Source organism: Cuculus canorus, chromosome 19 (genome assembly GCF_017976375.1).
Source record: "Cuculus canorus isolate bCucCan1 chromosome 19, bCucCan1.pri, whole genome shotgun sequence".
Lineage (NCBI taxonomy): Eukaryota > Metazoa > Chordata > Aves > Cuculiformes > Cuculidae > Cuculus > Cuculus canorus.
The window spans coordinates 10,287,781-10,307,032 of record NC_071419.1 but is presented as its reverse complement, the minus strand read 5'-3'; the positions used below and the strand labels follow the sequence as shown (position 1 = coordinate 10,307,032).

The 19,252-nt window shown below is 48.9% G+C and overlaps 1 protein-coding gene across 17 annotated transcripts in view; it reads left to right on the top strand.

Annotated features, from left to right (window-relative positions):
- The window catches only part of EHMT1 (euchromatic histone lysine methyltransferase 1), a 121,240-nt gene extending 103,724 nt beyond the window's left edge, over nt 1–17,516 (top strand). For all 17 annotated transcript variants that reach the window (XM_054083808.1, XM_054083816.1, XM_054083814.1 and 14 more), the window contains 9 exons: nt 605–759; nt 1,557–1,724; nt 2,113–2,257; nt 3,200–3,277; nt 4,449–4,564; nt 7,091–7,177; nt 12,391–12,469; nt 15,319–15,494; nt 15,748–17,516. In XM_054083808.1, coding sequence (XP_053939783.1) covers nt 605–759; nt 1,557–1,724; nt 2,113–2,257; nt 3,200–3,277; nt 4,449–4,564; nt 7,091–7,177; nt 12,391–12,469; nt 15,319–15,494; nt 15,748–15,931 — 1,188 coding nt within the window. In that variant the 3' untranslated portion in view covers nt 15,932–17,516. The remainder of the gene's footprint in view (nt 1–604; nt 760–1,556; nt 1,725–2,112; nt 2,258–3,199; nt 3,278–4,448; nt 4,565–7,090; nt 7,178–12,390; nt 12,470–15,318; nt 15,495–15,747) is intronic.
- The last annotated feature ends 1,736 nt before the right edge of the window (nt 17,517–19,252 follow it).

The window sequence follows — 19,252 nt, the reverse complement described above, 5'->3', positions numbered from 1 at the left end:
TCATCGCCTAAAATATCTCTATCAAAAAGATGAGTTTTCAGCTATTTCCAGTGCTGGTAGTGAGAAATGAGTGCATACAGTATTTAAGAGATGCCTGAAGTCGGATTGATTGCATTCACTGTGGCTCACAGTTCTCTCTTCAGCACCTTCGTGTACCCTGTAGCTTGTGCTCTGCTCTTTTTCTCTCTAATTCCGTAGCACTGGAGACCTGCTGGCATTGCCTTGTGTCTGGGCTGGGGAAGCCGAGCTTCCAGCCTTTTCCAGCATGTTTGTTCATGTCTGTCACCTCTCTCATGGATTGATCCAGATTGGTTTGTGGCTTAGAGGCAGACGATTTGCCTGTCTCGATAAGGAGGGCAATGAACCACTTTGTGTGCAGCCTCCCTGTGTTCTGCTCAGGGAGGCAGGTGGAGTGAGAATTCCCTGCTTGTCTGTGTGGAGATTTCCCTGCCGGCGCTGCTAGTCCCAGCCAGAAGGAGCAATGTAGGGAAGGAGACTGCAAGCCACGTGTTGAATGCTGCAGGTGTAGAGCTAAGGATGAAGTCCCAAAGCAATAGGGTTTTCATACACTCAACAGCTTCTACTCTGTTTTCTTTCCCTCCAGGAGGAAAATATTTGTTTGCACTGGGCTGCTTTTTCTGGCTGTGTTGACATAGCAGAGATCCTGCTGGCTGCTAAGTGTGATTTACACGCAGTGAATATTCACGGGGACTCGCCCCTGCATATTGCAGCCAGAGAGAACCGCTACGAGTGTGTAGTGTAAGTACAGCTTCTGTCCCTTCCTCTGGTCACTCCTTTCTAGCTGGGTGCTGGCTGGCAAGCTTGGGAGATCCTTCAAAACGCCTTGGGCATTAAAGCATGAAGCAAAATAGGGATGGAGAGCTGATTGCCTCTTTCACCCTGCTTCTGGGATGGTGGGTCTGGAACACAGCTGCTGCCTGCCAGAGCTGATGTGAAAAGGTGAGGTAGCATGGGGTGCTCCTGGAGTCCTGGGCAGAGGATGCGAGAGGCTGTGCTCACCCGACGCTTCTCAGCGTGAAGGCATCGGGTATCCTTGCTCAAAGCTCTTTTTTTTGCAACTAGCATGGCATAATATGGTAACAGGGCTTTTCCTTCGCTTCATCACTGCTGTGAGTAAAGTTATCATGTGTACTCACCAAGAGCTGGAGAGTATAAATGCAGGTCAAGTCCAATACCAGTTTCCCGTGGGACTTTTCCGTTTCCAGCCTACTCTTCCCACTCTGTATCTTTCCCTGCCATAGAGTTTCAAGCCTGTCTGAAGTTAGGCTGGTACCAGCCAAGGTACTTGTCATGCCTGAAGCAAGGTGAGGTTTGCCCAGATGTCTTGTGAGTTCCTGGAGTGTCTGTGGCTTCTGCCAGTGCCTTCACGTAGAAGGATTCACTGAACTGTGCTTAATAAAGATAACTCAGATGATTATTCACCACTACAGATCCTTCCTTGTCCCTTAAGGGCTGGCTGCAGGATGTGATTCAGCTCCTTTTCCCCTTGCATGTTTTATCCCGGGGGATGCTTACCCTTTCTTGATGTTTTGCAGTCTTTTTCTTTCCCGTGGCTCGGATGTCACTTTAAAGAACAAGGAGGGTGAGACTCCACTCCAGTGCTCCAGCCTTAACTCTCAGGTCTGGGTGGCTCTACAGATGAACAAGACTCTCAGTGAGTCATCTACTGAAAAGCCTGCCCAGATAGAGAAGGTCGTGAGCAGGTGAGAACCCAGCTGGGTTTGCGTGTGGGTCACGAAATTTAGCTCTTGCATGGGACAGGGTGGGGGCCTCATTTAAGAAAGGACTGTGAGTGCATGCTTAGTTTTTTAAACTGATGTGAAGGTCAGTTTGAGCTTAGCAAGAATTAAGCCCACGCTGATTCAGACTGTGGTTTGTAAATCCATCCTCCAAATGGAAACGTTCACAAGCACAAAGAACAATCTGTAAGGCAGGGTGGAAAAAAAAAGAACTTTGTTCTAGTCTGAATTGCTTTCAGGCTTTGGATGCTCAGTGATCAAGGACGGTAATTTTGCCCCAGGATGGCATTTGCATGGCCCCTTGTTCCAGAGCGCTGTTCTTCTGTGACAATTCTCTTTCTCCCACTGACAGAGACATTGCCCGTGGTTATGAGCGGATCCCGATTCCCTGCATCAATTCAGTGGACAGCGAGCCTTGTCCTAGCAACTACAAATATGTTTCGCAGAACTGCGTCACCTCCCCAATGGACATTGATAGAAACATCACTCATTTACAGGTGAGGGATCGTGTGCGTCCACATGTTTCTTCTTTGTCCTGGCGTGTGCATTCAGGGATTTTGCAGTGTGTTTCACCTCAGAACGGGTTTGGCATTCAAAATAGTAGTGTCTAGTCTTCATGTTGCCATCAAATTCCAACGAAGGCCGTAGTCCTAAACTCCAGTTCTTGCTCTAGGAGATGGGATTCTCTTTTCTTCATTTCCAAGACTTAAGCTAACCTCTGTGTTCAGTCTTGTGCTGGAGCATCAGCCATCTGGTGCTGGCTGACGTAGCTCCGATTTATCCTTTTCCTCTATTCTGGATCTAGAGAGTTAGTGAGTTGCTGGGAGTCCTTCCTCATGCTGGCTTCCTACTGGCTGAAGCATCCAGGGCAACGTTGTGATACTGGAAGGCCTGCAAGGGCTGGGTTGTGAAAGCAGAGGTGGGGAGGCACAGAGTGAGGGTGACTCCTGTCTGGGCTCAGCTCGCAGATGGTTGAAATGCCCTTCCCATGCCCAAGTGCCATGGTGGGGCCGTGTTGGCTCAGGGAGCGCTGGGGAAGCAGCCAGCTGGAGCACCCATGTGGGAAGAAGCAATCACTGGGGGCGGGCTGAGACATGACGTCTGGTCCTTCCTTGGAGCTTTCCTTCTCCTTGAGTGTGGAGTTCAGCTCATAGACATGGAGGAAGGTTAGTAATATGAGGACAGCTTCTCATGAGAAATGAAGATGGCTCAGGATGGGATCCTTTCCTGAAAGCCGGAATCCTTTGATATTCATTCACACACAAATAAAGAATAGGTTAAAAATACCACTGAACTGATGAGGCTGGTTATCATTCTGGCTAAGGACCTCCAGCAGGAGAAGACAAGAATTTGTGGTTTCCTCTTCAACCCAGTCACAGAAATTGCTCTTCCAGTTGTGTGCGAGTGGCATAAAGTTAACCCCTTGTCTTCTCTTCCAGTATTGTGTGTGTATAGACGACTGCTCCTCCAGTAACTGCATGTGCGGCCAGCTCAGCATGCGCTGCTGGTATGATAAGGTGAGGACAGACCCTCGTGCTGGGTCCGTGCAGTGTTTGCGAGTGGGATTTGGCGCTTCAGAGTTTGTCGTGGTACCTTACAAATATTTCCTTGCAGAGCTCCTACTTTTTGTTTTAAAACACCAAAAGCTGAGTTTAAGCTTTGAGATCTATGTGATAATAACCAAATCTGTACTCGGGGAATCTTTTCTGGTGTCATTTATTTCTGTTACTGTCATGCCAACTAAGCTGTTATTTTATACCGGTGTGATAGAGAGCATTTAATAATCCATGCGTGAAATCAGCTTCCATTTCAGAGCAATAGAAAATGCTGTAATATGTAAACGAGGGGAGGGTAGTAGATTTATTTTGACTGCTTTTATTTATTGTGATCCTTCTGGATGAAGGCAAAGTAAAGCTGTTGTAACTGCAACACTGCCAGAAGCCTGGTTTGTTTGGGTACGTGTACTTAAACCCTCAAGGGAGGTTTTGAGGTGAGTATTTGGACAGGTTCTACTAGGATCAGAAGTTCTGTGAGTCTCTGCAAGTTCTTCCCAGGGGCAATATTGGCATCTTTCTTTGCTTTGTAGCCATTTTATTTACACACTAATAGGTGATTCCATCTTTCAAGTCTTAAAAGCCAAATTTGTTTAATATGATGAACTGCATCTGTCATTTTTGTAATCCTCTATGGTTGATAAATAATTGAATCGTAGGGTTTTGGGGAGGGTTATTTGGGAAGTTCATGTGGTTCACAGAACTTGGGGGTACTGGCCTTGTAATCTGGAAGTTTAGGCTTTACTCCAGAGAGAGACAGAGCATCCGCTTCTCCCCTCCAGCACTGCAAAATGATAATAATGATGATGCTCACTGGTTTTTGCACAGCACTACAGGATTTTTTTTGATGTTTGCAGAGCACTGTGGTATTTTTTTTGACGTTGTGTAGGGTGATGCGAGGCAGCAAAAATCTAGATAGTCCCTTGCAGCTGTCAGTCACAGTGTCAAGTGCCACCATTGGGGTAGAGCAGAACCACTAGGGCCGATGCTGGTTTTGGGGAGGTGGGGGTATGCCCCACCGTGGGGTTGCCTGTTCTGGGTTACAGTTGGGGGAATTCTGCTCTTGGCCTGCCTCTAGTCTGGAGGGGTTGCAGAACGGACAACTAACCCTGTCTTGAATGCCTCTCCTCTCCAGGACGGCCGACTCCTGCCTGAGTTCAACATGGCTGAGCCACCGCTGATCTTTGAGTGTAATCACGCGTGCTCGTGCTGGCGAACCTGTAGGAACCGGGTGGTGCAGAATGGGCTCAGGTGAGGAGGGGGATCCACACGCAGCTTATCTTGGCCAAACCAACCCCAAACTCAGAAGCTTTCTGGCTCTTTTCTCTCAGCTTTCCTGTAAACCCACAAAACCCAGGGCTTCCTGAGATGAGGCAGAAGCTGGAGCAGATGCCACCATGCAGTGGTGGGATGGAAATGGGTTCCTCTGTGCTGCCAGCGGGAATGGAGCAGCAAGGGTTTGATAAGCTCAGTTAATATTTGCACCTTGCCCCTGCTGCCGCTGTATGGGAACGGCGGCGCCCTTTCATCAGCCTGACCATAAAATGTATAAATGGCTTGTGGGCTCGCACCAACAGCCTGGATGTAACTTCTCATGTGGAGAGCTGGGAACAAACAGCAACAGGAGCTGCAAAGCTTTGATTTAGAAGATGCGTTAGCAGTCTGTTAGAAATACAGGCCAGCATGCCCTTGGCTGGTTAAAATTTCCAGATTACTGGCATAATCCTCGCTGAATTGGATACCTGAGTGCCTGCTGGCCTCAGAGCTGTGGATCAGGCCGGTATGATCTTGGTGCCAGGCTGAAAATATGGATGTTTTGGTTTGCTCCTATGCTATGGAGAAGTTTGCCATTGCCCTAAATTTATCAGGACAAACTTCAAAGGAATCCCACTGGAAAAAAAGACCTTTTCAAGTATTTTGTGGTACCGACAAGACTTTCTTTGCAAGTTTTGTCATTTCAATGACATTTTGCAATGTTAAAAATAAGTAAGGAAAAGGCTTAGTGTGTTTCTGGAGAACTTTACCCTTCTCTGGTTCTCCCTGCCAAGCTCCAGAGCTCTAGTGTTTATTTAGGAGCTGTACAGTAGTAGCTTTGGCATTTTTGCCTTGCTACAGTGTTTTTTTGAAAGATGGGAAAGGTTGGAAACCCAGCCATGAGCCTGGGAGAGTAGTTTTGTTGGGAAGCTGGCACTAAGCTCAGGTGCTTGGCAGAGCTATGCTGGAGGTCCTGGGGGAGGCAGAGGAAGAATCCTCCTGCCTTTGGGCTGCAGTGCGACACATGGGTGCTTCCGCTCCATTTTCAGGGCTTCCTTTAAAAGGTTTGCTTGAAATAACTCTGCTCAGCAGCGCATGTATTTCCATCTGACCCAGCTTAGCTGGGACACCACGATTGGAGCTGTAGTCCCACTGCTGCTCGTGTTAGCCCTGAGAACACAGCCTGAACCTGAGCTTGGCTCTCTGCTCTGCTGCGATGGACAAGGCAAAACATGCGGGAGCTTTCTCTAGCCTGAAATTCGGTGTTAAAACCAGTGTAACGTAAAGTTCTGCCATGGTGAAGGCTTCAGGAGCCGTGAGCAAATATGAGAAGATGTGCAGCCCCTGGTTTGAGCTGACAGTGCCAGGAGGGAATGGGTGGGGGAAAGAGAAGTACTGGGAAAAGAAAGAGGGTGAAGGTAAGGTGAACATCAGATTACTCTTTATTCCGATAACTGCGTTGCTGAGAGTGGGTTTTGGTTCCCTCGGGGACAGAGCAAGCCTTCCCTAGCCCTGGAGACTGTTCATCCTGCACTTAACTCAAATTCTGGCTGAGCAGGAGGCAGAATGACTTACAGGCTTGTTTCTCTGCCTATGAGCTCCATCAGTAATATTCCACAGAGCAGCTATTACACCGAGAAGTTTCAAGTTGCAGCATTTCTTCCTTGTCTTTCAGCCAGGGAGCTGGATATGATGGATATAAATGCACTGGCCTCAGCAGAGGGCAAAGGGATCGGAGCACTTAGGTGTTCTTAATTCACCATATGGTCTCTGCCTTCCCCCAGAAGCACTTTTCCCTGAAGAGCTGCATTGCCTTAAGTCCCCTTCCACCTTCCCTGCCTCCCCCTGAGTGCCACGTGTGTGCATGGAAGGGACAAGAAGTGCTGGTGGTGGGATTCTGGTGTCCTGTGTGTAAATCGTAGAATCATGGAATGGTTTGGGTTGGAAGCGACCTTAAAGATGATCTAGACCCAATCCCCTGCTGTGAGCAGGGACACCTCCCACTGGATCAAGTTGCTCAAACCCCATCCAGCCTTGCCTTGAACACCTCCAGGGGTGGCGCAGCCACAACTTCTTTGCGCAACCTGGGCCAGGGCCTCCCGACCCTCATCAGGAAGAACTTCTTTCTCATATCTAATCTAAATCTTCTCCCTTCCAATTTAAACCTATTCCCCCTTGTCCTATTGCTTCAAAAAGTCTCTCCCCAGCTTTCTTGTCATCATCAATGGTGTAACCTCACAGAGCATCCTTAACACACCCAGTCTCTAGGTGTGCACCTCCCCAGGTCCATGGGTGCCTGTCCCTTGTCCCCGAACAGTCCCAGCATCTGCTTTACACCCCCAGCAGTTGTGGGAGTGGAGTATACCCACGGTGGTGCCACCCGGACAACTGGGGTGAGTTCAATATTGAAACCATCTTTGAGTTTGTGCTGAGGGAAAGATGCTGGGGTTTTTTTGCTCATATCTCTTAAAATCCGTTGTCCTTCTGCTGAATGCCGCCCTTAATATGGCTTCTCTTTTCCAGGACTCGATTGCAGCTTTATCGGACACAAAAGATGGGCTGGGGTGTGCGAACAATGCAAGACATTCCACCGGGAACCTTTGTGTGCGAGTAAGTCATTCAGCTTCCATTATCTCAGGCAAACGCATCGCTTCCCAAGAGCCCGTGGTTTGCTCCTCTTTAAGGAGAGGTTTTCACGCAAATCAAATTGGCATCAAGCCAAGCTGCTTGCCCTCAGTCAGAGGTTTCCTGACTCCATTTCCTGCTCTGTTTGTCCTTTTCCTCGTTACATGGAGCTTTCTCCTCTATTCTCTGTCTCGCTGGGTTCTGCGCTCAGCTCTTACCCCTCTGTAACACAGGCGATAGGGGGAAAATACGTTTGAGCTGCAAATGTGCTCAACTCACGCATCCACTGTGGATATGGGACACGTAAGGCCGAGGCAGTTTGGAACAATTGTTTTATATTGGATCTTTTTCTGTTTCAATACTGACTTCTCAAGAAGTTTTCCAGTGTCGCAGCTCTGGCTTTAGCCTGATTCAGCGAAACAGTAAAGCACTTGGCGTTAAGCAAACGTTTAGGCCCTGATTCAGTAAAGTACTTAGGAACAAAAATATTCAGATTTATGTTAAGTGAAAAACTGCCATCGAACCCCATGGTTTTTAGGCTTTAAAATGGTATATGTTAATAATAAATGTTAACATATGTTAATACGTTAAAATATTAAATGTTTTCTTCATTGCAAAATTACAGTGAGGTCAGACCTGAAAAGGCTGGACTCGTGCCCTTCATGGAAATAGGTGATGAGGATTTTTAGAACTGGTTTATAGAACCACAGAATGACCTCAAAGCCCACCCAGTTCCAACCTGCTGCCATGGGCAGGGACACCTTCCACTGGTTGGTCAAAGCCCCATCCAACCTGGCATTGAACACCTCCAGGGATGGGGCAGTGGTTGATGTTTTATGGAATGGGGGGAGGATTGAGGAATATCATCGCTGAATTGGCAATAATGAGAAAAATCTGCAGTGAATCAGCCAAGTATTTCTTCTGTGTTAGGAGCTGCCAGATGATAAAATGTTTTTTTCAGAGGTAGAGCTTAAAACACTGCTGCTTGTGGGGAGAGTCTCAAGTCTGTCTTCAGGTAGGGCTTCCTGTGTCCTGGGTCACCACCCAGAGATGAGCCCAAACCTGCACATAAACTGCTCCCACAGCAAAAAGTGACTTCACCAAATCTTCCTGGAATGCTCACATGCCAGAAGAATAAGCAGTGGTGAACAGGCAGCCCAAGGAAACAGGGCAGCCCTGTGCGAGGCTGTAACCAACACAGAACTTTTGTGGAGGGATCAGAGCTGATGGGGAGGCAAATACCGCAGCCACCCCTAACTTTTCCCTCTGCCCTTGCCAGGAGCACCTTACCACTGTTTCAGTGGTAGGTGCTATCTTCTTTATTATCTAAATGAGCTGCATACTAACGAGCTGAGCTAGTCTATGTCTTGCCCGTGCACGTTCCTCCTTGTCTCCATCACTCTCACACACACACACAGGTTATTTACTCAACTCACCAACTCCAGTCCTTCTCTCCTCCTCAAGCCAGCTGCACCGATGTCCTTCCTGTGATTACCTCAGCTTGTAGGCTTGGTTTCTTCTTTTCCTCATCTCTGGCCCTGGTGCCAGTGGTGCTTGATGGCTGCCTGCTCACGGCAGCTCGCGGGATCGGCTCTGGTGGAAGAGCATTTTGCATTCAATGTCCAGATTAGACTCCTCAGTGGGCAGTTGCTTTGCACAGGGATTATTGCTCTGCTTTGGAAGGGTGACTTTTATTCCATTATTTTTCACATATGCCTGCATCTGGAATTCCAAATCTGGACTCACAGTGCTTCTATTTTGCAGAACTTTGCTGGTCCTGACTGTCTCTGTTTGTAAATGCCTTTCTTTCCCACCCACTGCTCTTCAGCCTGCTCTGCCCTTCAGATACCTTTCAGCTTTTCTGTGTAATCACTCCAAAAATGGTTCCCCTTCGCTTTCTGCTTGCAGGCTGTCCCTCCAGCAGCGCACAGGAGCTTCTGCAGGGAGCGTTTAGCAGTGCTTGGAGCAGTTTGGCAGCTAGGAGTGAGGCTCTCCCAGGCAGGTGGACAACCACCCTTCCCACCATCATCTCCAAGGCTCCCCAGACCCTCCTACTTAGGGCCTCCAGTGCCTTCAACGTGGTTCTGGAAGCAGCAGTTTACAGAATCACAGAACTGTTTAGGCTGGAAAAGGCCTTTAAGATCATCAAGTCCAACACTAAAACAAACACTGCCAAGCCACCACTGAACCATGTCCCTAGGTGACACATCTTTTAAACCCCTCCAGGGATGGTGGTGACTCCACCACTGCCCTGGGCAGCCTCTGCCAATGCCCGACAACCCTTTTCCTGAATTAATTTTTCCCAATAGTCAATCTAAACCTCCTGTAGTGAAACTTGAGGCCGTTTCCTCTCATCCTATCGCTTGTTACTTGGGAGCTTAGCATGAGGAGGTGCAGAAATGCTGTCCTTTCTGCCCTGCTGGGCTCCCTGGAGTTTTTAGGTTCTTCTATTCACAGACCTCAGGGGGGTGCTTGGGGTAGATTTCGCCCTGGCCTCTGAATTTATCACTGCTCAAAAGCTGCTGTTGCTAACCCCGTGCTGACATTGCTGTGGGTTGTTTTGGATCTGCTCTGTTCATGCTTGATTGGTAGATGGTGTAACGACTCATTCTGGAAATGGCGCAGCTGGTTGAGAGCTTTTATTGGAGAGGCTGTGAATTAGTGCCACGCATAAACCAGAGGTTCAGGAGGATCTGGTCTGTTCTTTCAGTGCCCACCCATTACATGCATTCCAAATATTTCATTTCTGGACAAAACAGAGATGCTCTACTACGATACCATATGCGTCAAGCCTGGTACTTTAGCCACACCTTCAGCCAAGAAGCCCCAGGCGTCTTGTCTTCCACGCCCTATGGAAAATGCTGGAGCCACTGCCAGGGACTTGTTGCTCCTGATTTTTGCGTGGAGTACACTCTGATCTTGTGGTGATGAGAGGCAGCGCGAAGGTCTGAGATGTAGGTACTTACCATCAGCGTGCTGAGCATCTTGCTGAGCAGAAAGACCCTGGCTTGACTTTGGGAGTTTTCAAATGGAGGGGCTGATGTTCCCACTCTGTTTTGGGTAGGAAAATGTACCTCTTTCACATCCTTTTGTAACTTTAGGGGAGATTAGGGAACTCTTTGTATTTTTTAAGCGGCCCTGGAAAGGAGATGGGTCTCAAGAAGTAGTCTTATTAAATGAGCATGGAAACAATGGGGTTTAGTTAAGACTGTGGGGTTTTGTTTCATGAGCTCTCAGCCTGAAGGGGCTGTCCCTGAGCAGAGTGCCTCTCCGTGCAGCAGTGTTATTCAGCTGTCTCAGCTGCTGCTGGCCACTGTGCCGTGCTACCGCAGTTTCCCTGGCCATTATCTTCCTATTGCTTTATGTCACCAATGAGAGTGTGATTTCCAGTCATGCTGCAGCCTTATGGGAGTGCTTAATGAATAACGCGATGCGGTGGGGGCAAACAGGAGGATTGCCCACGGCACCGGCTTCTTGCCCTGGCAGAGCCGCTTTGCCAGATCGCTCAGGTTTAGGAGCTGCAGCCAAATGATCCCTTGTCCTCTCCAGGTTAATGTTTCGTGGCTCTCCTCTTCCCCAGCCCTGGCGTTAAATGCTGCCTTGAGCCGCAGGGGGAAATGGATATGGTTGGTTAACACTTGGAAGATGCCTTCAGAGCAGCAGAGGAAGTCTCTGGTGATGCTTTGAAGAATATTTATTTGCATTCTGAATCCTTTGCTTATAGTTAATTAGCATTTAATTAAAGACCAGGAAGACATACGCACCAGTATCTACTGCGCTGTTGCCTCTGTCTTAGAATCATAGAATCATAGAATGGTTTGGATTGGAGGGGACATTAAAGATCATCCAGTTCCAACCCCCCTGCCATGGGCAGGGACACCTCCCACTGGATCAGGCTGCCCAAGGCCCATCCAACCTGGTCTTGGACACCTCCAGGGATGGGGCAGCCACCACTTCCCTTGGCAACCTGTTCCAGGGTCTCACCGTGCTCATGGCGAGGAAATTCTTCCTAATGTCTAGTCTAAATCTGCCCCTCTCCAGTTTGTACCTGTTCCCCCTCATCCTATCACCACAAGCCTTTGTGAGTAGCCCCTCTCCAACTTTCCTGTAGCCCCTTCAGGTACTGGAAGTTCGCTGTAAGATCTCCTCAGAGCTTTCTCTTCTCCAGGATGCGCAAGCCAAACTCTCTCAGTCTGTCTTTGTAGGGATGGTGCTCCAGCCCTTGGATCATCTTTGTAGCCTTCTCTGGTCCCGTCCTAACAGCTCCATATCCTTCCTGTATCCTCCTTGTCTTGTATCCTCTCTCTGTCTCAGTCCTCTCCTCTTGTGTCTCCTTCTTGGACAGGGCAGGAAATGTTGAACCTTGACAGTCTAAAGCTGTTTAAGATAGAAATGAGGAGGCAAATGTGGGAACAGCAGTGGGGACTCCTTCAACAAGGGATTTGTGTCAAACCCAGCGTCTGTCCGGTGTGTGAAAGGTGCTGTGCATGTTTAGTCCTTCCCAGCCGGCTGAGCAAAGCAGCACGTGCTTTATAGTGCTACAACTACCTGGTTGTAGTCTGCTTTGCACTGGGTTTTACAACAAGGTGGTTGTTACTCAGATCACAGCTCTGATTTATTCTGGTTTGAGAGGGATTGAGAAAGGAGCCTAGATCCTTCCAGGAATCCTGGCAGGTTAGGTTAGACCTAAGACTTCTAAAACCAAACTTTTTAAGGTATGGAGCGTATGTAATCGATCAAAGTACCCTGGAAAATAGAGGAAGGACAGAAACAAACATTTTGCATTGAGTTGTAAACAGCACAAGCATTGCATGAGTTTATAGGAGAGCCAGGGCACGGTGAGTCCACACCATGAACAGGAGGAGATTGGATTAATGCATTGATCGTCACCAACAAAGAGATTTACACAAGGAAGTGTAGTCCTCAGGAAAACTAAATTTTTTTGGAAGTAGGCCTCTTCTTTTAATATTAAAAACGTTGTCCTGAAAAGGCTGAGTTTGGAGCTAGATTTTAGCTGCTCTAAGTTGGCAAAGCTCAGTTTGCCTGGGTGGCTCTGAAGGACCTGCAGGGCTAAGGCTGTGGGTTGCCATCTGTAGCTGGGCTGTATCCCTTTCTTTCCCTCTTCCCAGAAAAAGGTGTTTAAGCCCACGCTTGTGGTTGCACCAGCGTCTTATTCTGCTTTTCCTCTGTGTTTGCAGGTACGTTGGTGAGCTGATATCCGATTCTGAGGCAGATGTCCGTGAAGAGGACTCCTACCTCTTCGACCTTGACAACAAGGTACTGTATCTGAAGGTGTCTGATGAGACAAACCCAAGTTTTGGCTTCTCCAAATGAGCAGGGAGAGTATTTGTCTCCATGTTGATGTACAGCATGATCTGAAAGCTTGTAGAGAGGAGCACCGCATCCTCTCTGCGTTTTGGTCAACATACAGACTGATTGAGGAAGGGCTTAGGGCTTGTTAGAATGATAACTGAGCCCAGCCGCGCTGAGTCGCCGCAGTATGTGCTGCCTGTGCCAGTTTTGACGCAAGTTGCTCTTCTGTCAGAACTGTTTGGGCATCCTGGGTTCTGTTGTTCAGTTTTTGATACTCAAGTGTGTGTATGCAGGCTTGCAGCTGCATTGATGGGCAGCTCTCTTAAGTTCCTCGTAAAAAGATAAGTTGGAAGACTGAAAAGAACGCTGTTCGTTTATAAGATACCCTGGCAGGGACTTGAGGCCTGTTCTGCTGTAGCCGTCCTGTGCTGCTCCGCACAGGGCTGTCAGAGCAGGAATCATGCTTTTGAAAAAGCTTTGAAGCAAGACCACGCCTTCGGACTTCCCTTTGGAAAGAAGGAGAGGGGGAAGGTGAGCTGAGGACTCCCAAGAAGTGGAGTGGCTTCCAAAGAAAGCTGTAAACGAGTCTCCATCTCATTACTGTCATCAGCTGGGGACAAAGAACCTTTTCTTTAGGGTTTTTGCCTTTTTTTTTTTAAAGCAACAGACATTAGACAACTGAAAAAAAGAGAAGCGATGAGTCTTGTAGTCTGAAACCCGAGGGGTCAAACTGTAGTGAAGTTAAAAAGCAGCAGGGTCTTCAGCCTGGTTTGTGCGTTTATGAACAAGAGCTTGCCTGGGCCTTGCCTTTAGGTTGGCCCCTGGCTGCCTGCCTTGAGGCAGAACCTCTGTGTTTGCTTGTACCAAGCCTTCCCCGAAGCAAGGAGGGAGACCTGCGTACAGGCACAAGCACGGCACCTTTGGTCATGGTATCTTCAAAGTGATGCATCTGTAGAAAGCCGGGCACTGCTTATGGAATCAGTTTATGGAAGCCCATCATGATGTGTGGAGGAGGGCAGGACAGACCCAGCCAGGTCCCGTGGCCTCCTGAGGGATGGGAAATTATTAAGGGTGTGAACCCCAGACTTGAGGTCTTGGAGTATCCTGAGAGGGTGGCGTGGTTGGGCTTGTGCTGTAGTGAAAGGCAGTGGGGAGAGTGTCATTTCTGATGTCCTTGTACCTGGAGTTGTCACTCGAGGCCACGTGCATGGTGAATCATTCATTGTGCCACGTTCTGCAGTTGGCATCCCATCCCGGGTCCTGCAGTTGCATCCCATCCCCTGCTTGAAGGGAGGCGAATGTCAAACTGCCCAAACTTGCTGCCAGTGTTGGATTTCAAGGGAGGAAAGCGTAGCACAAGAGATGCTCTCTGAGCTTTGACCAGTTAAAGGGATGCTTTTCTCATCTCTGTACTGAAGAGCTAGAAAAAATACGCTGTTTCTGGGAAAGGCGAGCTTGAGGTTTAGCTGCTGTGGTTGCTTTCTGTTCAGGTTAAGCCACCCCTTTCCCACATGCTGTTCTTGCTCACACCCTTGGCCCTGCTCCGTCGAGGAGAGGCAGCAATGGGGGCTGCAAACTGCTGCATCCGTGTGACCCCTGCCTGCCTGCAGGCAAGAAGGCTTTCTCTGGGCTTTCTCCTTTCTAAGAAACTCCAGAGCCTTCCCACTCTCGAGAAGGAGAGTCTTCTCACCCCAAAGCAGGTTCATGGTTTCTTCTCTTCCTCTCCAATTGCCACCGTGTGACTCTTAGGTTCCCGATACCCTTGTAGCGAGATGGGAAGCAGTTTGCTGTGCGCGTTGTCCTCCTCAGCAGCTTCACAGTGAAGATGCTGCCTGTGTTGGCCAAGGCAACAGGTTCCGTTCTCGAGAAATACATCTTGGCTTGTGTGGTGGAGATCTCGGGTCTTCCCAGATGGTCACTAGATGTGGAAGGAGATGATGTCCTCAACGAGGGAAGGTGGCATTTCCATGGGTGAGAGTGAGAGGGTGATGAGAATTAACCTAAAGTTGAAATCAGAGCCGGTAACGCTGTGTGTGATGCAGGACCATGTGGGGTGATGCCTCTCCCTCTCGCTGGGACATCTCCCTGGGCTCCTGCCCCAGCCGGGTAGTGGATCTGGCACTGCTCATCCATTACCGGCTGCAAGGTGCTTGCCCAAGAGGGAGCTCAGCACCGCTAATGGCTCCTTTTGCTTTTGGCCTCTTTGCAACTGAAATTAGCTTCTGTAATTAAAGTCTCTGCTTTGCACAGTCATTCTCAGCTGGAATAAAAAAACCCTGAGAGGAGTTCTTTTATTTTCAAGGAAAACTAAATATTGCTGCTCTCTGGAAAGGGGATTTCTGTGTTCTCGCATTTACTTTTGTCTGAAAAAAACCTGTGTTTTCTGGAGGCTCTGGCTTTGTGTTTCCTAGCTGTCACGTTCAGTTAGAGGACAGAAGGATCCCTGTTCTGCTACCTGGTGGCTTTTACCCCTGAGGTGTCTGCACCACACATCAAACCCACTACACTGAACCGGTGCCTTCGCAGAGCAGGGCTGGGCAGAGCTGAGGTGTCAGCCCCCGTGGGGGTGTTTGAAAAGGTCTTCAGGCCTTTAGGGGCAGAAAACAGTATTTTAGGGTCCTGTTGAAAATAGAAGTGTGTGGGTTTAGTCCTTGTAAACCCCTGAGTGTCCTGCCCTGGTTGTTGTTCTTCAAAGCTCTCCAGAGTGTTAGTGGAACACCCAATGGTTTGGTTGCTTGTTTAATTTAAACAAGGAGCAGTAATAGCACTAAACCTGACCTCGTCTGATGAACGGTGTGACGTTTCTCCTCTAGGGTGGAGAGGTTTACTGCATCGATGCCCGTTTCTATGGCAACATCAGCCGCTTTATAAACCACCTCTGTGAGCCAAACCTCATCCCAGTGCGAGTCTTCATGTCGCATCAGGACCTCCGCTTTCCCAGGATTGCCTTCTTCAGCACGAGGCACATAGAAGCTGGAGAAGAAATTGGGTAGGTGCTGTCCCCTTTTCCCACAGGGAGCCAGGACCAGGTGGAGAGGGACAAAAGCTCTGCTGCTCCCGAGCTGGTTCGCTCCATCCCTTTGCTCCCCAGGGATCCCGCTAATGCGCTTCATCCTCTAAGGCTTTGCAAAGACCTGAATCGTGGCAGCGCTAAGGACGGCTGCACCCGGTAGGGATGGCTGCAGGGTCCCTTTTGCTTTGCAGTGACCCCATCTCTCTCTCTCTCTTTCTCTCTCTTGCAGCTTTGACTACGGAGACAGGTTCTGGGACATCAAAGGCAAATACTTCAGCTGTCAGTGCGGTTCACCCAAGTGCAAACACTCGAGCTCAGCGCTGGCCCAGCGGCAGGCGAGCACCTCGTCCCAGGACACGCAGGAAAACGGGCTCCCCGACACCAGCTCTGCCACGGCAGCCGGCCCCTTTTGAGGCTCCGCTCCCCAGAGACTGACTTGTTTTAACCCTATAGATTCACATACTGTTTGAATTTCCATTTAAAGAGAGAAAAAAAAAGAAATTTAGAAAAAAAAAAAACCCACTCAAGGAAAGCCAAGGGTTCGTGACGCTTAGGGCTGTGCCACCGACTGTTACTTGAGGAATAAGTAAAAGCAAATCCCAACCTCCGTGATGTTGTTCTCTGCTCCCCGGTCCTGGAAAGCTGCTGGTTTTCACAGTTGCGTGTGCAGGGGTGGCTGTTGTGTTTCTTTTTTTCCACGCGAGCTGTCCTGGCCTCCATCTCTTAATGTGCTAAAAGTGTTGTCGGAGCCCAGGGAGAGCCGCCCGTCCGCCGAATGTTGTTAATTGAATGGATCGCTCATGCCAAGTCATCTCCAGTTCACTCGTAATAAACTTGGAATACTTGACGGGACTTTGTTTCTCGAAGCCGGGGTGGGAGCGGGGAGGGGGAGGGCGGTGCTGGCACTGGGCTTTGCTTGGCACAAGTTCTGCCGGTTGGTTTTTGTTGGTTTGTTTGCTTTTTTTGGTTGTGTTTTTTATTTAATCATGACTTTCTCCCACGTCTCGCAGGACATTGCGGTGGGGCCTTGCCCCGGGAGCTCGAGGGCATTGCTAACGAATACCCTCCTTGCTGCCGCATCCACCGCCTTTTTTCTCTTCCGATGAGAAGAAACCCACAGTCCTTCCAACCCCTTTGCTCCCCGGCTCTCTTCCGAGCCCACTGGAGACGCTTCTTCTCCGTCCCTGCTCCCTCCCGGCCTTTCTCCATTCCAAACCAGCTCTGGTCTGCGCCGCAGGGCCACGTTGCCGTCTCTGTTCGGTTCATCCATGGAAGGATCTCCCTCTCCCCGTCGCATGAGTGGTTTCAGAGAGGGGAGGTTGAAGGGGATTGTACAAGACACTATAGAACTGCTCCAGAAAACCAGTTTTCTTGTTTTAGAAAAAAAAGCGAAGGAGATATTTTATCACTGAGAACCTCGACCCGCGTGCGCCCGCTGGGGTCAAGAGCAGACAGGACCCGGCGAGAAGATCCCAGATGCCACCAGCTCGTCTGTTCCCATCACTTTTCTCAACGCTGGGCACCTTCGATTCATTTCTAAGCCACACGCTACGAGGTTTCGATAAACTGATTTATTTTTTACCATTACTGAACCATTGGGGACTGGAGTTAAAAAAGAAAAAAATAAAAAAAAACCACAAAAAAAAACCAACAAAAAAAAAAACCAACAAAAAGAAACCACAAAACAAAACGGTGCTGATTCTGGTGTGATTTTTTGCTCACCACGTGAATATAAACTATCAATTGTATAAAAAGAACAAAGTGATTTTAGTATAAAAACGCAGGAAAAGAAAAAAACCACAAAACTTTTTTTAAATTGTTAGTATTGTAGTGTGAATAAATTCGCCGCCGCCTTTTGTGTGGTGGCTGCGCAGGTCATTACCTTAATTTCTTTTTTTGGCATATATCTTTAAATACTGTAATTAGTGCAGTAACAGGTTTTTTTGTTCATCTCTTCTAGAACGTTCATAATGCCCTCATGTTTATTATTATTATTTTTTTTTTTCTGTTAATGTTTTTGACAGTTTCCGGAGCAGCGTTTGGGCTCTGATCATTTTCTTGTTCTGTTTTCAATGAAATCAATAAAAAAAAAAAAAAAAGAAAAAAAAAAAGTGCTTTAAAAGGAGTTTGGTCTTTTTATCTGGGGGGGATTTTCTCATCTTTGAGTTGAAAGGGAAATGAAGAAAGCAAAATTGAGCAAAAAGGGGAGATTGAGATGAGATCTTGGGGAGAAGTGTTCTGCTGTGAGGGTGGGGAGGCCCTGGCCCAGGCTGCCCAGAGCAGTGGTGGCTGCCCCATCCCTGGAAGTGTTCAAGGCCAGGTTGGAAGGAGCTTTGAGCCCCTGATCCAGTGGAAGGTGTCCCTGCCCATGGCAGGGAGTGGAACTGGATGGGCTTCAAGGTTCCTTCCAACCCAAACCATTCCATGGTCCCTGTTGAGGTTGGAGGAACTGCAGGGCTCTGCAGGCTTCAGGCTTGGGGGCAGCTTTGGCCAGAGCTGGGGCTGGGTTTGGGTGCCCGTCCCGGGGGTCGCGGGGCTGGGGGTCCCCAAGGGGTGGGAGGTCCATGGCAAAGGACAGAGCAGCCACTGCGTGCCCTCACCATCCGCCTGTGTTGAGGAAGAAGCAGCGCGTGACTCACTGCCAGTCAACAGCTCCTAAAATCAGGCATAACGGGTGGAAAAGCCTGGCCTGATGGCACCAGGGAGGGCTTTGGCCACAGCCTCACATGCTTACCCAGTGCCTTCGTCACCCACAGAGCCCTGGAGGTGCCATCATCATCTTCAATCACAAATCGGGCACCTTGGAGGTGGTTGGGCAATAAAATTTTATGCCTTTATGTTGGGTTTGTTGAGTGAGAAATGATGGGGTTTGGTGCTGGCATTGAGAAGGAAGCCGTTTGGAATGGCCAGAGCTGTCAGGGAGGGTGAGGAGGACCCCTAACAACACCCACGTGCCCTCGCATGTCGAGACCATTTAACTACGGGCTAATGCTAACAATAACAATGCTTTCCAATAGCGTATAATTAAACATTATAATAAATATAATCAATTTAATTGAAGGGGACACGTGGAAACCTCCCATAGAAATCTAATCTCAGGATATAACTCTCCTTGCAGCCTTTATTTTCTGTGGTTTTGGCATTGTGTGGGGATCATGAGATGCTCGTCCCGGGCGTGGAGAGGATTTGTGCCCAGTGGAGATGGGCAGAGGGTGGTCACAGCCAGCTTGCGCGCAGGCACTGATGAGCGATGCCTTTGCTTTGCTGTGCAAATAACTGCAAATTAAATACCCATTTCATACCCGCTCATGCTCATCCCAGCAGGAGATGAGGAGCTGGAGAAGGGCTGTTTGTTTTATAGGAATTCCTGCAAGGCCAGCAGGCCCTGCCTGGTCCTTTGTTGCCCCACGCGCTCCCGAAGTAGCGAGGGTGAAGGCAAACAGAGGCAAAGCCTCCACCAACCCCTCCCAACCCAGGGCAGTGCCTGGCTGAGGATTCATTTTATGTTATTATTTTTACCCTGAAGCCAAGCTGCTCTGTTCCTTCTTGATGGCTCCTCACAAACGCTGTGCGCACCTCGAGCTGCCTGAGGAGGTGTCTGTGGCTCTGGTTTTGTTTTTCTTTAAGAGAGAGCTTTCTTTCCTTTTAATGCAGCGAGAGCATCTGCTCCGGGCTTTGCTCTGAAGCAGCTGGTCATGGCTTTGCTCATGGCACCAGGATTACACAGGGCTTGG